This window comes from Cyanistes caeruleus, chromosome 7 (assembly GCF_971803275.1).
Source record: "Cyanistes caeruleus chromosome 7, bCyaCae1.hap1.1, whole genome shotgun sequence".
NCBI classification, from domain to species: Eukaryota; Metazoa; Chordata; class Aves; order Passeriformes; family Paridae; genus Cyanistes; species Cyanistes caeruleus.
Genome location: NC_141707.1, coordinates 20939962 through 20965159, shown reverse-complemented (window position 1 = coordinate 20965159; position 25198 = coordinate 20939962). Strand labels below are relative to the sequence as shown.

The 25198-nt window shown below is 39.4% G+C and overlaps 1 protein-coding gene across 6 annotated transcripts in view; it reads left to right on the top strand.

Annotated features, from left to right (window-relative positions):
- Positions 1–25113, top strand: part of RAPGEF4 (Rap guanine nucleotide exchange factor 4) — a 145165-nt gene extending 120052 nt beyond the window's left edge. For all 6 annotated transcript variants that reach the window (XM_086896708.1, XM_086896709.1, XM_086896712.1 and 3 more), the window contains 9 exons: positions 137–234; positions 3169–3294; positions 3755–3933; positions 10365–10455; positions 12699–12749; positions 13383–13470; positions 13805–13869; positions 22295–22349; positions 23880–25113. In XM_086896708.1, coding sequence (XP_086752834.1) covers positions 137–234; positions 3169–3294; positions 3755–3933; positions 10365–10455; positions 12699–12749; positions 13383–13470; positions 13805–13869; positions 22295–22349; positions 23880–24007 — 881 coding nt within the window. In that variant the 3' untranslated portion in view covers positions 24008–25113. The remainder of the gene's footprint in view (positions 1–136; positions 235–3168; positions 3295–3754; positions 3934–10364; positions 10456–12698; positions 12750–13382; positions 13471–13804; positions 13870–22294; positions 22350–23879) is intronic.
- The last annotated feature ends 85 nt before the right edge of the window (positions 25114–25198 follow it).

The following is a 25198-nucleotide window of genomic DNA, read 5'->3' as shown; positions in this document are numbered from 1 at the left end:
ACTGTTTTCTGTGTCCTGGACATTGGGCTACTGGGAAAAATTTGTTCCCAGGAGGATAATCTGTGTATCTGGTAGATCAATCCTGCTGCAAATTCTCTCTCTGTGTAATAAATAATAATTTGTTTAATTTTTACAGAAAAGGTTGTGCTCAAGCCTCATGATGTTTCAGTGTTCACCACCCTCAGCGTTAATGGCCGGCTGTTTGCTTGCCCACGGGATCAGTTCGATTCATTGGTATGTATGTGTGCAGTGCTCAGGAGTGTCAGGGCTTTGCTTTATTGGAACACCTGGCCCTTTTTGCGTTAGCCACACTTTAGATAAAAACTATTGATAAAACATTCACAACAAAGGGCTTGTCACACAGGATGAGCCCTGAAAATTAAACAAGCTAATGTTATAATTCCCTAAAGTCCATCCATCTGGTCCACATAACAGAACTTGATCTCAGTACTCTGTCACACTGAGCATTTAGGGAGAGCTGAGTATTATCACCAAGACATGCAGTAATTCTTCATTAGAGTTATCTCCTCAAAGTCAGAGATACATCTTCTAAGATAGGTGTTACCAATTTAAGCATTCTGGAGATTTGATTCCAGCAGTAAATTCCTTAAATTTAATTTATTTCTCATCCCACAAAGTACTGTGTCAAAGTCTAAGATAATTCAAAATAGAATCACAGAAAATATTCCTGGTAGAAAGACTGTTTTTTTCTTAGGTAGAATTGCTCATAAGTACTTACAGTTTATACAGTCATTCTAGTGATCTCCATGGGGTCTGCTTTTATAAGAGTTTGATTTGACTGTACTTTTTGTTCCTTTTATTTCATTAAAAACAAATGTCATTGCCAAGTCATGTCAGCATGAACTCTATTACTCCTAGCCTTGTTTCAGCCTCCTGTATGCTTTTAACAAGCCACTTAGTATGTATGCCTGATTTCTTTTATGGATATGGTAAAATCTATGCTTTGCTGCTGCTTTCAATTTAGTAACCAGGGAATGCACATCCAGCATATGTAGTTCCATGCAGAGATACCTCTTGTTCAGCTTATTAAATTCTGGTGTTCCCTTAAGGTTAATTAATCCTGCCAAGTAGATACCCTCATGGGGCATGCTACTGTAAAGCAGGGGTGTTGCATCAGTACAATTGTGCTGGGTACTTATATATGGCTTTGCATTGTCTGTGTACACATAGCTTTGGCAGCAAATTGTCATGGCTTTCTGTGCCTTTTCCCTGTGCTATTTACCATGCATCAAGTACTCAAAATGCTGCAGGGAGCTCTAAGATACAGGGCTGTAATGTGCTACTTTTCATCAACTAGACTGAATTCAGTAAGAATTAGGGAAGTACATTCAGCACCTTAAAAGTGGTCCTCAGCACTGCATAACAAATTACAACTCCTTATCAGCTGCATTTTTTCAAAGAGGTATAAACAATTCGAAAAATGTTACAACTTAGCTGCCTCCCAATTTAACTCTCACATTCTGGTTTCTGGCTGCTTCTTGTTCATGAACATTTATCCACATTACATTTGGCAATTCCAATGTGAAAATTGTTCTGGATGAATTTTCAAATATGCTGTTCGTTTGCATCTAAGTGCTTCTTTCCTAGCCTTGGAAAATATGTGTTTGTTATGGTAACAGCTATGTTGTGTTTATTTCCAAATGGGGGAAAAAAGACATCTTTCAATCTGTAGGCAATTCCCTTTCCACAGATTTCCACGGATTTCTTATGCTGTCATAAACTAAAGAAGTTTTGTGTTTGTGCAAATGCCAATTAAAAGCGATCTGCAGTTTTATGGAAGATTAATGGCTTCCCTGGATTTTTTTTAGAGAATACATTTCTAGTATTTTTTTAAATTATAGATGAAGCTTTTAAGGTGATAATGTTCGTGATTTATTTTAGTAATTTTTAATTTGCTTGGACGATGATGATAATTGAACGGAAAGTTTTGCCTAGGGTACAAATCAAGAATTCATACAACAATAAAGCTCCCATACACTGTGTTTTACTGAGAAAGTGATTTGATGTATTAATCCAGTCAGACCTATTTCTGTTGCTGATATATTACTCTTATATAAAAGGGTATTCATTTAGTAGGCTCTTTTTTATGCTGAAGCATCTAAATACGATCTGTTAATCTGGCAGACTCCAGTGAGTTTGTACTGAGAGAGGAGCCCGTTGACAAATCCGTGCTCCATCATTGGGTGTTTAAGGAAGGCGGTGAGGAGTTGGGAAACTCGGGTGTGAGCTCTGCCGCCCTCTCCTGGAGCAGAACCAGTGACCCGCGCGCTCACGGGCGGCTCTGTGCGCCTTTCACCCTCCTCTTGCCAAGGGGCTTGCTTGGTGGGCTGTATTTTAGCAGTGCCGCTTCAGACACTTCACCCTAATGTGTACAACAGACTACTTCAAATCTGACTTGATCTCAAGCCGTGTTTTAAATCCCTGTTTAATACTTCACCTGTGTGTCAAATCATAGATCACATCTCATTTATTGGGTGGCACGGAAGTGCCTTTCAGAAATGTTTTGTACTTGGTTCTTTTGCATAAGACTATGTTTATATAATTTTAATTGGCCTAGCCAGGAATTTGCAATCACAAATTCTGCATCAAATTTGTGTACTGTCAAATAATGAGATTTATTTTTTAAGTGATCAGAATGTCTTGCAATCACTGCAGATTTCTGAAGCATGCTAGATATAATAATTCTCTTCATTAGACTCAGGAATATGTAAAAGTATTTAGCTTGTCCTTGGTGGCCTAGTTATTTGTGTATGTGAAAAAGGAAACATAAGAGTTTTTGAAAGATCTATGCTCCTAAACAAACACACATGCTTTAGTAAGCACAACGTGTATTGTAGATTCAATTTTTAGGAAACAATGTTAAAGATAACACACTGAGAACAGTCTGTTTTATTTCCTTACAGTGTCTCTCAAGAACTTTCAGAATTTTCCTGGCTATCCTGTACATACTGGATACTGATTTTGCACAGGGCTTCTCATTTCCTAATACCTGTCTGTGGTTAGAAGCAAATTTCAGTTTTACTATTAGAAACATGATTAGGAAGGTGATCACACTGAAAAAAAAATAATTTAGAAACATGGAATAGAAGCATCAACCACATGATTTAGCATGTCTAAAGTATTTTTGTAATATTTTCCTGTTTGCAGGCACCATTGCCAGAACAAGAAGGACCATCTACTGGTACAGTAGGAACATTTGAACTGATGAGTTCCAAAGACTTAGCACATCAGATGACAATTTATGACTGGGAGCTCTTCAACTGTGTGCATGAGGTATGAGGATCTATCTATTCAGCAGGTTAGAATCTATTCTAACTGTAATTGTACATTGCAGGTTTGTGCATTATTTCCAAAACCTTCTCTAAGCTTGATTTTCAAAAATTCTACAGTAAAGCCACCTACAATTTTTGAAAGTATAAGGCATTCGTAATTTTATAGGCAAAACAGAAAAATAAAGTTAGACTTCTTCTGGACATGTGCTGCTTGTTGAATTACTTTTGTTTGTTTTAAGGTATTAAGCTGTTTATATATAATCTGTAGTTATGCTTTTACTATACCTCAGCTATTGTATACTGCATTTGTAACCTGAATCCTTGTCATCTGTACAGCTACAAATATAAACTGCAGAGCAGTTTCAGGCTAGATACTTACCTGGTAATTCTTAGCCTCTTTCCTCTGTCCAAGAAACTCAGCTTCAAAAAAAAAAACTTCCGAACTGTTTTCTCCTTCCTAGCTGGAATTGATCTATCACACTTTTGGGAGGCACAATTTTAAAAAGACCACGGCAAATCTGGACTTGTTCTTAAGAAGATTCAATGAAATTCAGTTCTGGGTGGTCACAGAGATTTGTCTTTGCTCTCAACTCAGCAAGCGTGTTCAGCTGTTAAAGAAATACATTAAGATAGCAGCCCAGTAAGTATACAATCGCGTGGGAGCTGGAAGTGAGGTAAACCTCATATATAATCAATGTGCTTTTATTTTCTCTTTTCAGACAGCCACACAGAGTAGAGGTTAAAACATTCTATATTGGGTAATTCTGTCCACTTTCTTATAGGGCTGTATAGAACCTCGTTAATATACATTCTTTTCTGTGCTACTCTCCATTACTTCTTGATCTGTGATCTCTTAGGGCCATGTTTCAAATTTGTGAGAAAATATATTTCAGTTCATTAGAAGAATCCTTCATTTACCCATCCATACGTTAGAAAATATTAGTATATGAATTAGTAAATATTAACAAAACTAAGCCTAATTTTCCTGAGGATGGAAATGTTCCTGGTGCTGCTCAGGACAACTCTCAGGCAACTCTGAGAATTGCCCCTAGTAGGAAAACCAAGAGGGGAGAGTAAAGAGCTGTAGCACGGAGATGATGACACTGATGCTACTTTCATTCTGTTTGGGATTTGCAGCAAGTTTGCTGATGATACAAATTGTAGGGTCCTGCATCTGGGGAAGAGTAACCCCAAGTATCAGCACAGGTTGGGGGCTGACCTACTAAGGAGCAGCTCTGCAGAGAGGGACTGGGACTGTTGGTAGATGACAAGGTGACCATGAGCTGGCGGTGGGCCCTGAGGGCCAGGAGGGCCAGTGGGATCCTGGGTGCATCAGGAGGAGAGTGGCCAGCAGGTCAGGGGAGGTGTTCCTCCCCTCTATTCAGCCCTGGTGAGGCCACATCTGGAATGCTGTGCCCAGTTCTGGGCTCCTCAGCACAAGAGAGGCAAGCTACTGGAGAGGGTCCAGTGGAGGCCACGGAGATGATGTGGGGTCTGGAGCATCTCTCATAGGAGAGCCTGCAAGAGCAGGGGCTTGTTTAGTCTAGATAAAAGTGGACTGAGAGGAGATCTCATCCATGCATTCAAATATCTTGAAGGATGATGCCAAGAGAATAGTTCTAGACCCTTTTCAATTGTGTCTAGTGACAAGATGAGGGGCAAGGGCTTTAAACTAAAACACAGAGACTTTCACCTCAGCATGAGGAATAAATTTGTGTTGAGGGTGACAGAGCACTGGAACAGGCTGCCCAGGGAGTTAATGGAGTCTCCCTGTCCATAGGGACATTCAAAACCAACCTGGACACATTCCTATGTCACCTGGTCCAGGTGACCCTGCCTTGGCAGGGCTAGGTAGGACTGGATGATCTTCAGAGGTCCCCTTCTTCCCTAGTGATTCTGTGATTTTTTTTCCTAATACTTTTGTTTTAAAATGTAGAATAGTAATGACTTCTTTTGTTACTGACTGCTGGGTCCGAGGTTGGATAGCAGGCATTCTTTCTGTCTTCCTTTATTCCTATCCAAATTTAAACTGGAACCTTCATGCCAGAGATGTCAGCCTTGATTCCCTAAAGTCAAGAGCAGGGTAGTGACTGACTTCAGAGGGAGCAGGGATGTATCCATGCCCTGCACAGGTACAGAATTCTATCATTGTTACACTCTCCCTCCCTTTCCAGCTCATGGTGTATTTATTGCATTCATTGCTGTCTGAAAAACAGTTTGCTGAGGTTTGTAGTGTTCGTCTAAAGCTCTGGGCATTGTAACTAGAAGCCTTTAGGCAGTTCTACCAACAGAGATATTGTTACTTGCAGTTAAACCAAGACTTTAACTTTTTTGCATCATTAAATGGAGTTGTGTAAAGGAAGAGATTACTATTGCTACTGTGATGCTGCCCTCCTCCCAGTTAGTGACTGCACATAGCTGAAGTCTGTGTTCACATCAAAACTGGGGATCAGTGTGGTTCCTTTCTCCAGGACACCCTGCTCTGCAAGTACCAGATCCTTCTGGGAGCTACATTGGGCCCTGTGGTTGGATTACAGTTGGTTAAAGCTGAAGATTTTAAAAATCTGGTGGCGGGCATGCAGGATCAGTTTTATATTTAGAACAGAGGACAGAATTTACCTCTTTAGTTTCTAAAAATACACACAGCGCATATTTCATTATCTCACAGCACAGGAGTGGGAAGCAGCTGCCGGCCTGGCGGGCTGTGCCCAGGAGAGGGCAGTGGCACCCGCACGGATGTCGGGGTCTTCCTAATCTCAAGCACGAAACGGGGAAATGTTGAAATGTGGTCATTAAGATACAATAGTAATTTCCACAAACACTTGAAATCAAGTATCCTAAAAATTACAGTTAAATATCTCCTTAATAAACTGCTCTAGCCTGCGAGTTCCTCGGAGTCATGGGTTTAATCTTGTGCTATTTACAACAGCCTGACAACCTCCTGTTTACTTCCATGTTTCTGGTATCACTACAATGCTAAAAATAAATAGCTAAAAGCGGTCTGCTCTGCTGGGTCCTCTTTGTCTCCTAAAAGCAGAGAAATCCGAAGCACAAGATTTTCCTCTGTACAAACCAAGAGGGCAGGTTTAATTCCAGCAGCTGGAAAGGCGCTGGGAAGTTTTGCCAGGCTGCTGCCCTCTGTGCAGTGCTGCCATGGTAACAGCTGCTACACATGCACTAAAACAAACACAAAGTGCACCGAAGTTAGAGGGGAGAAAAAGCCCAGACCTTGAAGCAATATCTTTGAGGAAGTTTTGCCTGTGAAGATCCTTGAGACCTAATGAGAACTTTACCCTACCTAGGACTACTAGACTCATTAGAAAAGTGTTCAGGGAGAACAGCTCAGTGCTGCACTATTAATCTTAGGCATGACTGGTGGTAACGAGATGCCTTGCACGTACTCATTTTCAAAGGTAACCGCTACTGAGAAGCTTTTTTCAGTTTTGTGGCTTGAGGTGCAGATACCATTGCAGAAGGCACATCATTTTGTGTCTGCCACCCCACACACCCTTGATGTGTGCTCCCCATCTGTGCAGGCAAGTACAAGGCCAAGTGCTGGCTCCAAGTGCTGTGCACATGTGCTTTCAGCTCCAGGAGCCAGTGTCACTTTAGCATCTGCTGGAAAAGGATGTAGAGGTTACCAGGTTCATTTCTTTTCTCCAGATGTTGCAGGAATAAACTTTCAAACAAAGGAGAGAAGTGAACTGTATTTCCAACAGTGAGTTCTTCCCATATTAATTGTATAAGGGCCTTCTGGGATGTGCTTGCACATACTCTTATGGATACCTGCAAATGCAGTGTGTGTATATTTCCTCTTTGCAAATATATCCACAGGCTACTTAGAAGCCTTCTTGTGTATCAGTGTACTCAGACACATTTATTCAGTTTTTGAAAATCATTCTTTCCATACATGTGTATATGTTATAAGCCCAAGGAGCCTGTGAGAAATTTCTGAAGTGTGTGTTTTTAGAGAAAATGCCAAGATGAATATGGCTGTGTAAGTACCAAGATATTTTAACCGCATACACATTTGTTTTGAAGACCAGTGTGTGTGTGTGTGTGTGTGTGTGTGTGTGTGTGTGTGTGTGTGTGTATTTGCTGTTTATCCAAACAGGAAGATGTTTCTGGTACAGTCCATTCTGTGAGGCAGAGGGTCCTCTGCTCTGAGGTGATGCATTGTGGTGCTTTAGAGGATCCACTTTTTGACATTTTACATGCAGTTTATATGCAGTAGAGCCATGCAGCACTGTTTCTAGTGCCTTACAGGGTCCTTTATCTGGAATCAAACTCTTTATTGTAGACCCTGTCGAATTTACAGAATATCTGGGGTAGAACATCATGTATCTAGATGGATTTTAACTGGACTTTGTCAGGTTGTATTGCTTAACAGGGTATTTGGCAAAACATTTCCTTTTTTATACGAAGATAGATTCAAAGTAAATATTGTGGATACAGTTGCAGCTGCCTACTTTGAGCACTAGTGCTGTGTGTTACTAATTATTTTGCCCTGCCTTAATTTATTCCTAATCCTATCATGGACTGTGGACAGATATGCCTTTATGGATTTACTTGTGCCTAGAGAAGAGGTTATCACTGACAGCCTATCCTGTCTGCTTTTCATCTTTATCTCCCCTCAGATTCACCAATGAGGCACTCTCTGACCTGGACTAGTAGATTAAGTTGGTGCAGCTTTAGCATTTCAGTTTATAATTTCTACCCTTGTTCACTGCTACTCATATGATGTGGGAGAATTGGCATGAGCAGCTCTGCCAGAAGATCTGAGAGGGCAGCAAGCTCCCAACAGACGGAGCAGCATATGGGAGAGATCATTTATTCACATGCTCAGTGTTCACACAGTGCAGACACAAGTGAGGCCAAGTTCTAAAGGACTCACCCACTCAATACATACAAGTCTGGTAAAATGAAGGTACAAAAAGAATAGAATGGTGTAGATGATGGATGATGGAGAATAGGATGATGTGGCATCCTATCAGTAGGATAGATTGATGATGTGGCATCCCATCCTATCCTATCCTATGTGGCATCCAGACACTAGGATGAGATGATTATACTAATTTTGTCTGAATCTAAAGATACCTCAGAGGAACTAAGAGCTTCAGTGATGAATAAAAAATATGAGAATCATAGATTGAATCTTGTTAATGTTTTCTTGGTAAATCACAGAGTCATAGAATAGTTTGGGTTAGAAGGGACCATAAAGATCATCCAACATCCTTGTCATGGGCAGGGACATCTTCCACTAGATCAGGTTGCTTAAAGCCCCATCCAACCTGGTCTTGGGTCCTTCCAGGAGCAGGGCATCCACAGCCTCTCTGGGCAGGCTGTTCAGTGTCTCACCACATCATAGTAAAGAATTTCTTCCTAATATCTAAACCTATTCTCTTTCAGTTTAAAGCCATTCCCCCTTGTCCTGTCTCTCCATGCCCTTGTCATAAGTTCCTTTCCAGCTTTCTTGGTAGGCCCCTTTAGGTACTGGAAGGTGCTCTAAGGTCTCCTTTGGAGCTTTCTCCAGCCTGAACAATGCCAGCTCTCTCACCCTGTCTTCATAGCAGAGTTTCTCCAGTTCTCTAATCGTCTTTGTGGCCCTCCTTTGCACTCACTCCAGCAGATCCATGTCCTTCACATGATGGAGTCTCAGAGCTGGACACAGCTCTGCAGGTGGGATCTCACAATAACACGGGGAGAGTCGCCTCCTTTGACCTGCTGCCCATGATGTTTTTGATGCCTCCCAGGACACAGTTAACTTTTGGGGCTGCAAGCACTTATTATCAGCTCGTCCATTCTTGTCCACCAGCACCCCAAGTTTTCCCCAGGGCTGCTCTCAATCCGTTCTTCACTTAGCCTTGTTTGTGCTTGGGATTGCCCTGTCTCAGGTGCAGGACTTTCCACTTGGCCTTGTTGGATTTCATGAGGTTCACACAGTCCCACCTCTCAAGCCTGTCGAAGTCCCTCTGGGTAACATCCCTTCTCTCCAGCATGTCAACTGCACCACACAGCTTGGTGTCCTCAGCAGACCTGCTTAGGGTGCACTCAGACCCACTGTCCATGACACTGACAGAGATGTGAAACCCCAACAGTCTCAGTACCAAACCCTAAGGAAAGCCACTCACAGCTGAAGAAACAGAGACTGAGGTGTTGAAATTGGATGTTGGCACATCAGTTGAGAAAAATAAGAGATATATTTCAAAAACCCAGTGAAACACAGTTTTGTGAGGTTTTTTTTTTTGATAGGCTTTGTTCTATCTCTTCACTTCCCTATTGAGTCAGTGAGCCACTGATGCAGACCCAGCTGCACAGTTGCATTGACTATTCCTATATATGGCATGTTGGGTCTTCCCAACAATAGTTGGGAAGTACAGTAGTACTCAATTACATATTCCGATTGTTCCTGACTGATTGCAAAATCCTTCTTTGCATTAGAGATAGAATGTGATCTGGAGCTCCTTTTGCCTGGGACTTCTTCAATGATGCTGGTAACAAATGGCAGTTCTTTTCCTAGAAGTTCCAGAATCTATAAGTAATAGGAATCCTATACTGCAGGAGAGGTCACTGGCATGGAGCATCTCTGGACAGCTGGTCTTCTTCCTTTAAAAAGAGGGTCCTGTGGCCCTGTAATCTGCAATGAAGATTGCCTAAGGAGGCAATTCAAGTATTCATTAGCTGTTCAGAAGCTGTCAGCAAGTTCTGCAGCAAATGAGGTTATAAACGGTTGTTTACACTGTTTGTGGTGTCCTTTGGGACTGAATTGAGCCCAGTTTCAGGACTGTGTTTCTGGGTGGGGAATTGCTTCAAAGACTGGAAGTCCTTGCAGAAGCCAGCACCTGGTGAAGTAAATGAAGGGAGATCCTTTTAGGAGGGAAGGGAAAGAAGGCTCCAGAGTGTGGTGAAGTGCTGACACATTGGTGAAAAGGTGTCTGCAGGCATGCTGGCCAGGACTGCCTAAATTCAGTCACTTCTAAGCTAGATGCCTGGGTTCAGCTCATTTAAGGTTGTCATAAGTGCTGTTCTGACTGATAATATACAACTTAAAACCTGCTTTTTATGTTTCAGCTGTAAAGAATACAAAAATCTGAATTCCTTTTTTGCTATTATTATGGGACTGAGTAATGTTGCTGTGAGCCGTCTCTCATTAACGTGGGAGGTAAGTCTTTTCTAAAACCCCATTCCAGGAAACTTGATGGGGACTTCTGCTTTCAGTTAGCAAAAATGTGAATTGGGCCTTTATTATTGATAAGACTAGATCTACTAATTCAGCTCCTGGCCATAAGCCTTAGCTAAGGCTGACAGCATTTATTAGTAAGGCAGTATGCTACACCCATGGACAGGCTGAATACTTCCAGGAGTTAACAAGGGTGACAACAGCGGCTCCTGTTGCTGAGCTAAACTGCCCAACAGGATGAGCAAGCTAGCCTCTTACATCAGCCCATCCTCTGTGTGCCTTAACTTTACTGGTGGTTCAGTGAGATCACTCCACTGATAATTCTCTTAAATTCATTCTCTGTTTATACATATTATTTTCTGATCTCCACAGGAACTCTGTTGCCTTGTTAAAATGTGGGTTTTTCCTAATCAGTTCTGGCTTTCTCTCTGACATGCATTTCCATGCTTACTGTCAGTTTGGTCTTCATTCTCAGAGCTTCCACCTTTTTCTGTGGCTTTGCGCTTTTGTTTATGAGTGTGTAAGGGTGCAGCACAATGAGAACATACTGGTTATCAAAAGCAGTATAGATTGAAATGTGCATGTATTTTGTTCATTAGAAATTAAAATAATTTGCATGAGGAGGTTATGGATGCAACTGAGAGCAAAATTTGAACACCTATAAAAATGTGCTCTGAAACGGGAGATGAGACTAACACATCTGAGAGTACACCAGTCCCGTTTTCAAAAGTACATGTTTCATATACAATCAGTGCTACAGGCAAAGATTTTCAGTTTCTTAAAATAATGACCCTTCATTTGTGGCTGCTGAGAGGAGTTGGGAGAACTGAAACAATACAGGACTAGAGAGAAAGGAATTGTATATATATATTACATACAGCAATGTGGAATGGGCACCAGGTCTGAGCTGGGGTGGTGCAGATCATTTGTATGTGTAGAGGATTAACTTGAGATCAAGGAAATGTTACCACACTCTGATTCTGTAGAGCATTTGATTTATCAAGAGAATTTCTGCAATCTGATTTTTAGACAGATATATACAGAAAATACCTAAAGACAAACATACCAAGACCTGTTTTTTTTCTATATTATCATGCATTTACATTAGTTGCATGCAGAAATTAGATATTTGCAGGTGCAAATGTCCAATTATACCACTTACTTCACAAATACCTAATCTGCATGCATATGCAAACTAGGCACACAGTTGTTGACACACATCATTAAAAATTAGGCCCTTGCTGTGGCACAGTGTAAATAGCTTGCTAGGGTACACACTCCAAATGTAGAAAGTATTGCAAAAAATCATTTCTGCACTATAAAGTCTCTATTAATTTTTAATGTTATGCACTGCTAATAGTAGTCTGAAAAATTCAGCAGATACAGAGCAATTTCTTACTAAAAATAACTGACATATTCTGATTGTACATAAGAAATTACAGTGATCACTGAAACCATTTCATAATATATCTTACAGTCTTTATAGTAAAGTTATTTAATCTGTATAATATGTTTAAAATGTATAATATATATATATGTATATATGTATAATATATATAAAAATGTATAATACGCATGAGGGGGAAATAAAGCCTATCTCATCTCAATCATTGCATGATCAACTGACCACCATTTGTTAGTGTAAGTATTGTGGACTGAAAAGTATTATTAATTTGTACCCCAGAAAGTGACAGAGGATGTTTGCTGCTGAGCATGTCAACAATTTTACCAATAAATGCATCAGCATGAGTTTAAAAACTTCCTGGAAGTGCCCAGGCATGGATATGAATGTTTGCAAGGGCAGTTTATCCTAGGTATGAATAATTAAGCTGATCTGCCCCTGTGCAAGCTGTGTGTTAAATTGTATTTTCAGATAGGCTATAATCAGGAATGTCCTGAAAGCATTCCCATGAATTTCCACTAACATTCTGAATTCAGTGATTGCTATGTGAGCCAAACAAAAATCTGAATCTAAACATCCCAAAGGACTAAATTCAAGTCGGGGTTTAAATCAGGATCCAGGTTTCATGGCTGGTCCCATCTCTATTTTTAATCTGGTTGCTAGGAAACATGTTGTATTTTAGATTAGCACATTGTTAGAAATATCTGGCAAAAAAAGAGCACTTTCCTGAGTTAGGGCGTTGTAGATGGAACTAGCATTTACAGTAAAATTACTGCACTGATCAGATTTAATTAAGGTTTGCTATTTTTGTTTTTATTAACAGAAACTCCCAAGCAAGTTCAAGAAGATCTATGCAGAGTTTGAAAGCTTAATGGTGAATAGCAATAGATCCCTTATTCTATGCACAATCTGAGATAATTCAGTTTCTGATTTGAATTCCTTGATTCAGAACATTTTATATGTCCTTGTTTGACTTTAAGAAGTTTATGATCCCATTTTAGAGCTGCTAAAACAAGTATGTATGACTAATAAATTATACTCTTAGGAACCTACTCTGAGAGAACTTATGTACCACTCAAAGTTAATCTGGGAACTCAGAAAAGCTTTATCACATGTTTTCCAATAGTACATATGGGAAATTCTATTTTTCAACCTGGATTTTTCCAGGCAATACATTTTTGTGCTACAATGTATGCAAAACTGGATTTGCAGCTGTAAGGAGGGAGGAAAAAAAAATGTGTGGTTTCTTTTATGAAGAATGTTTTTATAATCATATCTTACCTCGCTATTTGGCATGAAAAAATGTTTGTGTTTAGTGGTTACATTCTCATCATGTAACCAGTCCAGGAGAATGATAAAAGGTGTCTGATTTGCAGATACACTTTTAAAATCACAGGAAAAAATAATGTTTTTAATAAATGCCATGACATCTAAGTGAATGCATATAGTGTCTTGATACATATGATAATACATATCAGTAATTATTTGATTTCTCTTTTTTTGTAAGGATCCATCAAGAAACCATAGGGCCTACAGACTAACTGTAGCTAAATTGGACCCTCCAATAATTCCTTTCATGCCATTGCTTATAAAAGGTAAGCTTGGATGTTACCAGAATTATTAACTTGAAAGCTATTTGTCAAATATTTGAAGGCTAAGAGTAGCAGCAAGAAAAAGCAAAAATCAGTCTCAGTGTGAGGTATGATCTTTTTCCATTATGAAAAGCATGACACAGAGAAAAGAAAAACTGCTTTTGTACATCTGAATATCATACCTCAATTTTATTAGTCTCAGAAATGCTGCAAATTAAAAGCTAAACATTTTACTTTTACAGCTGCTACGATTTTTGTAAGGGTAGATAAAACATTCTGCTGTTTTGTATGGCCAGGATTCAGAAATGGCTTTTATATGTCTTTTATTTCTGTACAGACATGACGTTTACTCATGAGGGAAACAAGACATTCACTGACAATCTAGTAAACTTCGAAAAAATGGTATGTATATGTATATAAACCACTCCATATGACATATATGAAAGAACACTTAAAAAGACCTCCCTATTGACCTCTTCAAGAGCGAGCTTCTCAACAGTGACATCCAGGGCTAGAGAAAATGAAGGCAGGACCACAACCTGACAAAAATAGCCTGCACTGTACACAGAGCCTAGGGCCTCTGGCTTTCTGGAAAACTTCACAGAGGTGGAGAATAAACTGCCCAGTGAGCCATGCACAGCCAAAATATTTCCTAGGAGAGGGAGCATCAGGGATAGGAAGCAGAGAGACACTTTTTGACAGCCAGTGTGGGACCAACCTGTGATTTTAACTGCTGTTCCTTCAAATAGGCCTGAACTGCCTCAGGCTGGGATAGTTCTGCATTGCTCCGTGGAGAATGAAAGAAGCATTGAAAATAACTTGCACAACATCATATTTCTTCTTTTCTTTGCCAAATGAAAAGAGTTATTTGTGGATTGGTTGCTCTCATACTGGAAAGGGGAATCAATGATAAAAGGCTAGAGTATGCTCAAATTTGATAGAAGTCCTGCACCTAAGGTGCTATCATTTCAAACACCATTGTCAAAATCTGTAGGCAGGCAACTTTCCATTGCAGAAGTCTCAACTGAAACTTGAGTTTCTCAGCAGTGAGAACATATTTTCTTGGTTGCTAAGGCCATGTTCCTCATTAGTGTGGTTAATGACACCTGTATCTGAGAACCTGTGCTTGCCAAACCCAGCTATGGCATCTGCATAGCAAAACCAAGCCTGACTTATTGCACTGGCAGTAAATAGTAGAATCACAGAGCCACTAAGGTTGGAAAAGACCTCCAAGATCCCTGAGTCCAGCTGTTAGCCTAGCACCACTGAGTTCCCTGGTAACCCTTGTCCCTGAGTGCCACATCCACACGCTCTTTGGACACTTCCAGGCATGGTGATTCTACCACTTTCCTGGGCAGCCTTTTCCAATGCCTGATGCCACTTAAAGTGAGGAAATTTTTTCTCACATCCAGTCTAAACCTTCCATGGCACAACTTGAGGCCGTTTCCTCTCAGCCATTCAGCAGCCATGCTAGAGCATATTTCCTCTGGCACCTATATGTGCTTGTTCTTAGTAGTACAGTAATCAGAACCACTCCATTCCACTGGAGTTACATAACTGCAGTTATTTCCGCTGCACTGTGGAGGCGTTTGTCTGACCCTCTGAGCACTGGTAACTGCAGAGGAGAAAAAAGGAGGACTCTTAGCTCTTTAAAAAACTTCACAGAAAAGTGAAAATCGTCACTCTGTGTGAATTCTCTTAGATTTTAATCTTTAGCTCCAGGACAGCCTCTGTCCATGGGTGAAAATAGCCCTTTACTAGGATGAGATATTTTGTAAGTAAATGGCAGTGCTAATGCCTGAGTAAGGGCCTGACCTCACTTTGCAATAATGGCATTCTGTAATTGCATATGCAGACTGTGTTGCCATCTCCTTCCAAAGGCCTTGAGCCTTCTACCTGCAGAAAAGGACTTTTTTTTCTGGACTGCCTGTTCCAATTTGGTATAGATATAACAGTATAGATAGTAAATACTTTGGGGAACACAAAGGGATCTCAGACTTGGTTGGAACACCTCCAGTCCAGAAGGAATGGCAGCTGCATTGCTATAGCCATGGTTCTGTGGCTGGCTCCAACATCTCCACCTCACCTGACCATTTTACACCTCCTGAGCCAGAAGAGCCGGTACATCCACAGGCCACAGAGCTCTGTGCTTCAAGCTCTTTATGCTTGATTTTGTGTAAAAGCCATTACAGGAGGGAGGAGCTCTCCTGTAAGCACTTCCCACAGACAGAAGTTCAACACAGGCTTGTCATTTAAGAATAGTTCTGCACCACTCTGTACCACATTTTGGCACTCCCAAGGCCAAGAGTGAACTTTATAGCAGCTTAAACTGATCTATATCTAAGTTGCTGCAGGTCTGCCCTCTTTACCCTAGTCTGCTTACTGTCTTATTTTCAAATGAATGTTACCCCCAGAAAAAGAGTTTACTAGTAGCACCCAAAAGTTGTAAATAATATTTTATGCTGCAAGAATGTAGTACCAGTAATCTCAGTTTTGATCATTTTCTTTAGGAGAGGAATGTGAAGATCAGTTGGTGTATTTTTGATGCTGCATATTTTTTAAGGAATCAATATTATGTCTCATGTTCCTTAACTCACCAGAAAGAGAAACATTCTCCCCTTTTAGTATTCTAAGCCTTTCTTTTTTTCGGTACTCCACCTAAAAGCTCACTCTTGCTTTTTCTCCAGGCCTTACTACAAGTATATCTTTTATGTTTTTATTGTTCTTCACTAGCTCTTCTGCATGCTTCTATGGTGCTTTTACATCCTCTCTCAACCCATAGCTGTTCAGAGCAACCTGTATTCAAATTCCACCCACATAATTCATTCAAATCCTACTGTGGACCTGGCAGTTTTTAGCTTTTTGCATGTGTCATCAGGTCAAGCAAAGAAGAAAAGCCTACTGTTAAACCTTAGTCGCTGCCGCCTACTTGCGTTAAGCTTAAAACTGTCATATCCACACATAATTGCCAGATATTAAACTGTGAAGACAAGACCACTCAGCCAGATAACTCTCAGATAAATTCTCCTCTCTTTTAAATAAGAATAAGCCCAAGGTGTTTTTGTGATGTTACTCTGCTATTTTCAGTAGAAAAGTAGAAACCAGATTTTCTCAAAGGAATCACGTCCTGTTTGTTGTTTCTGTCTGTTTGTTCTGCTGCATGATGTTCTGTCATAAGCAGAGGGAGATTCCTTAAGAGTATTGCTGGGAGCCACTCTTACTGATGTTTCTGAAACATCTTGGATCTTTGGAAGATTGTTTCCCTTTATGTTTGCTGAAGTTTATGAATAAAAATATCTGGGTAGTTGCACTGGTGGTGCCACTTGCCACTGGAGGAGGTGGGTCCCTCTGACTGTCATGTAAGCACAGTGATGAAACTAAGAACAGCCACTGGCATCGCGTCTGCATTCTCACCACAGAGTTCTGATCCCGACAGCTGATGTGCTGCTGACAACTTTATTCCTGTAACTGGCAGCCAAAAGTAGAAGTTTGATCTAGTGGCATCTCTTCAGCTGAAACAGCTTCCTTTAAATCTTTTCTTCTTTGTGATGTTTCTGTTATTGTTTATATTAAATGATGCATCTTAAAACATGCAGGAGCTGTCAAGCAGTGTCTGAGCCAGGGGCTCTCTGAGTGCCAGAAACAGCAAGGCCTGGTTTCCTAAACATTTGTGTTTCATGGCTGCTTGAGCTCTCTCAGATCTCTCCTCATGGCTGGGGCATGTGTTGTTTCTTCATAGCTGGGGAATTCTGTGTGAATAGGCTTTTGTCATAACATAGGAACTTGCACTACAGCCTTTTTCCTGAAGGAGACAGGAGGGCACATACACAATCTTTCTCTTGTCCACAGCCATCTGTTTTCACAGAAATTTGGTAGGAGTTTTGTTGTGTTTGAAAACTCTGGGTTCTTTTTTCAAATTGAACAAAATTATATAGAGAAGAAGGGGAAAACAGACAGATGGTGTTGAACCACATTAGCCTAGTCTTTTTTAGCAACTCGAGCTAACAAAGAAAAGACTAAGTTTTTTCCTTCTGGGCTTTCCTATATATTGATCTTTTCAGCGGTGGAGTGACAGAACTGAGGTATTGGCAGTAGTAGGGGGACATCACTCTGCAGAGCATTATTGAGCTTTACCTGCTGCTGCCTTTGTGACTGCCTGCACTTTCTTCCCCTTTCCCATCTCCTGATCCCCATCGATGCCTTATCTGGAGGAGGCTGTGAGGAGTGGGAAGACAGGGTCACCTGTCTTCACCTAGCCAGGAAAGAGAGTAACCACGTGTGGCAAAGCCACAGCTATGGGTAAAGAGGGAAGTTTGTAAACAGACCCATTTGGTTTGTACAAGATGTGGGTAAACAGAACTGAACGTGTCAGAAATAGGTATGCTCTTAGTCTTTGTACTTGCACTGTATTTGTGCTCTTTACTCATGCCATTGCATGAAGCCTTAAAATCCAGCCTGGAAAACGTTATTTATATATTTGTCAGTAAGTAGACAAAACGACTAAATTACTGGTCTTTGTAGTGTAAGTCTTTAGTAAACGGCTTTGTCTTCAATAGCAAACAAGACATGGTTTCAGAGAAGTATTGAAGGTCTTTTACTTACCTTCGCTGAAGGTCTTTTATTACCTCACTGCAAGAAGCTGATGGGGAGAGGTTGCAAGCTGTTTCCACCATGGTGTTGCTCAGATGTACATTCTAAGTTTGGCATATATGCCATGACACAAAACCACCTGCATCTCTTCTCCCCTGGTGAGTTGACAGTGCATGTTAGTTGTAAGCGTGCATTTAGACGACTCATCTGTGTAGTAACTGAAGACATATTTGTTACAGAGGAGCAAAACTTATAAAGCTTTTTAAATACTGTCATTTTAGTTTGGCAGGTGGGGAATGTTTTGAGAGGTGCAAGTACATGAAAGATAGAAGGATGGCAGTAGGCTGCTAAAACAATTAGTTTGTCATCTAGAATGACCCACTTCTCAGGCGAAGGCAAGCACCCAAACAGCACCAGTAGTAATAGTTCCTGTAAACTCTGTATCATTTGGCAGATACAGGATAACCTACAACCTTCAGCACATGGCAAAATACACCATTTAAGTGGCTATATATTTAGAAAAAATTTGCAACTGTTTCCATAGAATTAAGTCTTGGCAGGGTAAGAGAGGAAAGTGAGGAAAGTACTGACATGACTTTCCTTAGGGACAGGCACTATTTCATATTCTTGACCACTTACGCTCTTTCTCAAATCATCAGAGAGCCTGAACAGAAATTACTTTCTGTGGCACCTTCTCCATATGGCATTACCCAGCATTATCTCGGGAATAACACCTGTAGAGGGAGTAGAAGTCAGGAAAAAGCTCGGAAAGTGCTGACCTGCCATGGCAGCACAAGATAGTGCCATGGTGCTGACCACTGATGCTTCTTTCTATCAAGCCTCTTCACCCTTCAGGTGCAAAAAGAGGATTAGAGAATCTGTGCATATTTGTTTTCAGGTTTTGTGGAGAAGAACAAAAGGGAATTCACACTCTTATCCATATGCAAAAAAAAAAGGCAAACATTCTTTAATTTTTGGAACATAAAGATTATGCAAAAAGTGTGTGACTAAAGCCCTTAGTAGTTTTCAATGGCATATATGAATATTTATAATATTTAGCAACCTGGGTTTGGAAAGGATTAGAAGATAATGTGCTGGCCTGCTGCCACAATTCCAGACTGTAAAACTTGAAAAGATATTGTTGTGTATACACAACATGCTGGTAGTAGCCATTACTTGTTATATTATGCAGTTGGTTCTGTTTCAGAAAGATCCAAATTTAGGTTTGTATGGCTTTTTGATTGTGGTCCTGCTTAGCATTGTGGGTAAAGAGAGGTTAATCTTCGCAGGCATTGACTAGAGGTAATCCTCTATTTGAAGAAAAACTGTAAGGAGCAGGCAATTAAACTTCCATCTGAACATTTTTTCTGTACATGTTCCTAGTTTTCTTGCATCAAAAGAAGACAATCTAACTTATCTACAAGATACAGGAAATTTCACTTTTGTTTCATAACCTGTTTGTTCACTTTGTACCTTACAAAGAGGAGCTGTTAGGAGCTTAGACATTATGAGACAGTAGAACAGCACTTGGAAAAAAAAGTAACATGAAAAGAGCTCTTCAAAGATACATAATGGTCCCCACTGGCTTGTGATGCTGTCTTTGGGCCACAGTTTCTCCATTTATTCAGCCTTAACACCCACTTTCTCATTGGTTTGTATTTCATCATTGCCAGGATACTTCTGAATGCACAGAATCACATTATCCTCAGGAAAAGGCAAAGGAACCCCTTGAAATGAAGTCTATCAGCCAATTGAAGGAAGCCAGGCAGTTCAGCCTTTAACCATAAGCCAGACAAGTCTGTTGCCACTTCCATTTTCCTTGCTTAGTAGAGCCCACATAATAGTAAATTTGAAAATAGCAAAAGCTTCTTTAAAAACCTTCACTACACACTCATAATTTTTCTTTCTGTACAGTATTGTATTACAGTGTTTATTTTGAATGTTCTGTGCTTTTTTGAGAACAAATTCTCCACAAGAGAAAAAAGAGTTAAATTATTCCAAAGAACACTTTTTTTGATAAATCTAAATTTTCATATATGAAGCTAGATGATAATATCTCCAAAGATTATTATGAGATGAGGCTTCAAGTCCTAAACACTTACAGGTATGAAAAATTAGGGTGTGTATTAACAATCCATCTAGAAAGCACATCAAGCAAAGCTAGCTATCTTCCCAAAGATTAAGTGTCCTTAGCAAAACTTCCTTTGAAGCTAGGCAGTCTTGAAACTTCATTGTGTTGGCTGATGCAGTTCAACTCTATGACCTCTCCTTGAAACAGTTATTGTAGATGAGTATTTTTTGAACTATAAATCAAAATAGAAGCATCACATAACAGAGCCAAATATGAAGCCATAGAGATGTGAAGCAGTCATGTTTATATGCTTGCGTTGTTTCGATTTACATTTGATGGGGTCAGACTGAAAAACCGACACTGTTACACGTGGTGTGTTCTGTCTCAGCCCAGTTATCTTGAGCATTTAAGAGGTTCCATTGAAGTCAGTGGAGTTTATTCATGTGCTTAATGCTAAGCACCTGTGAGAATGTTTTCAAGGTAAATGCCTTAGAAAATCTGCATAGTAATAATGGCTTGAAGAGAGGTATGAAAATTACCATTGGATAAAATTTACTCCTACTTGAATTATACATGTAGATACATATGACTTAAGGAACAACATAAGCAGATCCATACCCAGATTCCCTAAATCTTTTGGGAAAGTGTGTTTTGAAATGAACATATTTTAGATCAGTTTCATTTCATAATACAAGGTGTAATCAACAAACATTTAGTACATGATATATCATAGTGTTTCTTAACGCTGACCAACCAACCCATTTTTGTATTTGACAGTACATTAAAATGTCTGAGATGGTGCCATGTGTGTGTGTAAGGAATGTCTTACACTGGTGCATCCTACTTCTGGAATGAAAAATTTCATAAACTTATTTCATTTGTAATGTTTTCATTTAAGGTTATAATTGTGATTTCATTTAAGATTGTAATGAATTTAGAGGAACATATACCCCAGGCTTTATTGTTCACTAGTAAGAGATATATAATTCCATTTTGTGAGAGTTTATGACTAATTAGCTTGTTAATCTCACACAATATTTCCATAATGTATGAAGCAGCCTGGTGAGAGTGTTAGAATATGTAGCTGTGTTGGAACACAGACATTAGAGTCTGATAGAGAATAGCATTTCCCTCCTCTACTTTTTCTTAACCTAAACAAAAGAAACTGAAACAAATGTCCTTATAACAGGGGTTGAATCAAACTGTCTAGCTTACTGCTGAAGTTTCAGTTTATTTGACATTACATAGTACAACTAATTCTGCCCCATACTAGTGGGTGAATTATTTCTGTGGAGCTAATCACAGAAACCTGTTAAAATTCTACAGTCCAGAACTAATGTTTTGCTTTATGCCTTGACTTAATTTCTTTTCATAAAAGGTGTTGTAAAATAACATCTGATTTATCACAGCAAGTGTATTGATTGAAACTGAATTGAATTAAATTATGTCTTTTTTGCTGAAGAGGAAGCACAGCCAAGAAGGACTGAAGGGACTTCTGCTCGTTTTGGTGAATTGTCAGTAAAAGGGTCCAGCAAAAGTGAATTCACTTTTCACATTGAGTTAGATACACTTGAGCAAAGTAACACTGTGTAACAGTTGTTTATGAAACTCAGCTGCAGGCCACAGTACTGACAGTGGCCTTCTCACCTGGGGACTGAGCATTCTGCCAGTGGAATCACCCTCACGTGCTCATTTACACTGTCATCTTCCAGAAGGACCACATTTTAAACTCAAGTTTATATAGAAAATGAAAGCTCTTTAATTGCTGAATATATTCTAGAAATGGCTTTGCCGTTTGGAGCTGATGGTCTTTAAATTAATGTGTATATACTCCATGGTATTCCTTTTACTTTTTAATATGATAAGATGTTATCAAAGAAATGCACATTGAAGGGGCTGATTTTCATTCTTACTTAGGGCCTTTTACAGCATTCAGGCAAGGGAAAGAGTTCTCTGAGCGCATGTAAATTATACTCATGCTGATTTAAAGCCTGTGTAAATGCAAATCACACCCTATATATGAAAGTATCAGCATTAAAATTATATTTTCATTCATATGACTGCTTTTATTGGCATGTGTCTTCACATTCAGGCACGGTTAGGTGCTTTGTTTAAATGATGAAATACAGTGCTTCTCTCTGATTGCATCCCATGTTTTCCTTCCAGCGCATGATTGCCAACACTGTCAGGACAGTGAAATTCTGCCGAAGCCAATCTTTCAGTAAGTGTATTACAACATCTGTACCATTGGCATTATCATCAGTAGCTATAGTAATTACAACTAATGCTGTGTGTACCAGAATTGAAGAGCCTGCTTTCCAGTGATTCTTCCATGTTTGGATCCTGTAATGTTTCACAGGGAGAAATATCCCTCAGGAAGCTCTAATAAATCCCTTCTCCTCTATCTCTTTTCCATGCATGTGAAAGAGCTGAATATCTGTGAGGTGTCTACCTGTCAGATTAGAGCCAGCTGAAATTAGCCACTGGATTCAGAAGTGGTTGAAATAAGTCTAGCAGGCAGCAGCACACAGATACTTGCTTAGATAAATGCTGTTTTAATATGAAACCAGTCTGGAGACATGACCTTTTTAAATGACATAACTGCATAAGGCAGTGAATTTAAAACCTGTTTGTCAGTATCATTACCAGAACTTGCTTGAGGCCACGTAGGATGACAGAGCTGTATGGTCAAACAGGCTTCTCTGTGGGCCTCATCCCATCGAGGTGCACTGCCAGTCTCAGTCACATGGGCATTTCCTCAGCACTTCATCCATTTTGACTCACAGCACCCTTCCTCTTTCTCAAACAACAGAATAAATATATAAAACTGTATTTTTATTAAAAACAGTTTCTTTCCATATGAGTCAAAGCTTAACTGTAGAAGATCTGTAGAAATTTTTGTAGAACTGTAGAAATTAAGAGAGATTTTTTTTCCCCCTCCATAATCCAGGTTTTTCTGGCTTTGTGTCTTTAATTTTGATTTTTAAGCACGGGCGAGACCTCTACATATTTAGAAATGGAAGCAGATTTTCAGTATACATGATACAACAAAATGTCAGTGTATAGATCTACTCTATCTAAATTCCATGTTTTTCGTGTATGAGTACATGTAATGTATTGTAGATGCCTCAGTATCATTTTTAGTTGAATTTAAATTACCTAACAGGTAGTACATTACACTGTAAGCTGTTCCCTATGAGGCTGAAGATGTTTAAAATTTAACTCCGTAGTATTCCATAACTGCTACTGGAGTAGGTATAATGTGGTTAAGTAATGTAAACAGGTAGTAAGGCTTGAATGGGGCAGCCACTAAGCACTACATTGTTACAAATATTTAATACTGAGCTAGAAATGAGAATATGGCATAAAAAGAGGCTTAAATCAATTACATAATTTTGAATCTGCGAAAGTTGCTGGTTCAAAAGCAAATGAGCAGCTTTAAATTGTACTCGTTAGCTGTATAATTTATAGCTAATGACTGATAAGGTGATGTGTAAAACTGTAACCAAGGACCATCAGTTTTACTAAATTTAGCCAAGGATGTCCAAGAGAAAAGTTAATTTGTGGGGGTAGTAACCAGAAAGACCGTGAGATATGGAGGAAAGGTTTCAAAGAGAGCAATTTCTAAATATTTCCTTTTTAACTCACCAGGATCTAGTCTTTTCTCTGGCAGATTGTAAGGAGTTGTGCATTTTCTTCAGGCATTTGTCCATTTATGTGTATCAATCCTACATCATTTCTCTTTCACCAGATCCTGATGCAGCCCTAACTAATAAAAACCATCAGGATGTTCGGAGCTACGTGCGGCAATTAAATGTGATTGACAACCAGAGAACTTTATCACAGATGTCTCACCGACTGGAACCGCGCCGAGCGTAAACATTTGAACCAATGATGAGAAATGATCCTTTATCCTCTCAAGGTCACTTGTTAAGAACTTCACTTTCTCTGCTACTGCACTGCCACTACAAAAATAAGCAAAAACATACTCTAAGGTCTTAGGCAACGCACAATGTACCAGCCTGCTGGAGAACTTTGGCTGATGAAGAATTTATGCACTGTAGGTATATGGGTGGCCATGTTGTGAACTGTTAATTCATCTTAAAGTGTAGTAAGTGATATCTCATATGGACTTCAAAAAAGGCAAAAGATAGAATAGTTAGTGGGAAATGCACAAAAACTTGTAACAGTTCATTTAGTAGTAGGTAGTGGGTTCTTCTCCCTAATTAAGAATATGTATTTCATGATTTATGCTTCAGATAAGGACCAAAACTGATCATCAGTTTAGCTTGCTCAGCTACTTTTAACTGCAGTAGAAGATGGATTTAATGATCAGATGGAGTAATGTATGTTCAAGAGCGGTCCAAGGTATAGTTCCATTCAGAGAAGACTTGCAAATATTTCTGTTTTAAATACAACAAATACTAAGAAAAGTTCCTAATCTTAATCATATTGTCTGCTACTACAAGCAGTGTGGCCATTTCAAAAAACTGACAAGACTGAAAATATTTTGAATAAATAGATTAATCAGTGTACACATTTTACTTCCTTCTTTTTAAATTAGCAATCAGGTTTTTAAAAAATTCAGTTAAAAGGTAGCAAAGGACTGGTTCAAAAAGAGCACAATATCCACAAATGGATTTCAAAAGAATATTTTCCTGGACATTAAAATCTTAAACTTCAGCTAGAATTAATCATGGCTGGTTAACACATTTTCTGGTCTTACACATTTACAAATATCTTAGTTTTCAGCCAATTATTTGCACTTTCAATAGACTGTAAATAAATGTCAATTTATTATGTTCTAGAATATTTATTTGTGTAATAGTTATTGTGCCAAAATAATTCTGGTTTATTTATTTTGTTTAGCATGTAACGAGTGCAGCTTTTGTCTTCACACTCTGTGTGCATTTACATGTAGAATTGTGTGATCTATCTTTTCTGTAAATAACATGCAGTACCTTATTAAATGTAATTGCTGGAAAGGTTTAGTCACTGGCCTTATTTGCACTTTCAGCTTCATTCCTGCATAAATACCAATTCTACTAATTGGCTGATGTATCAGACTTG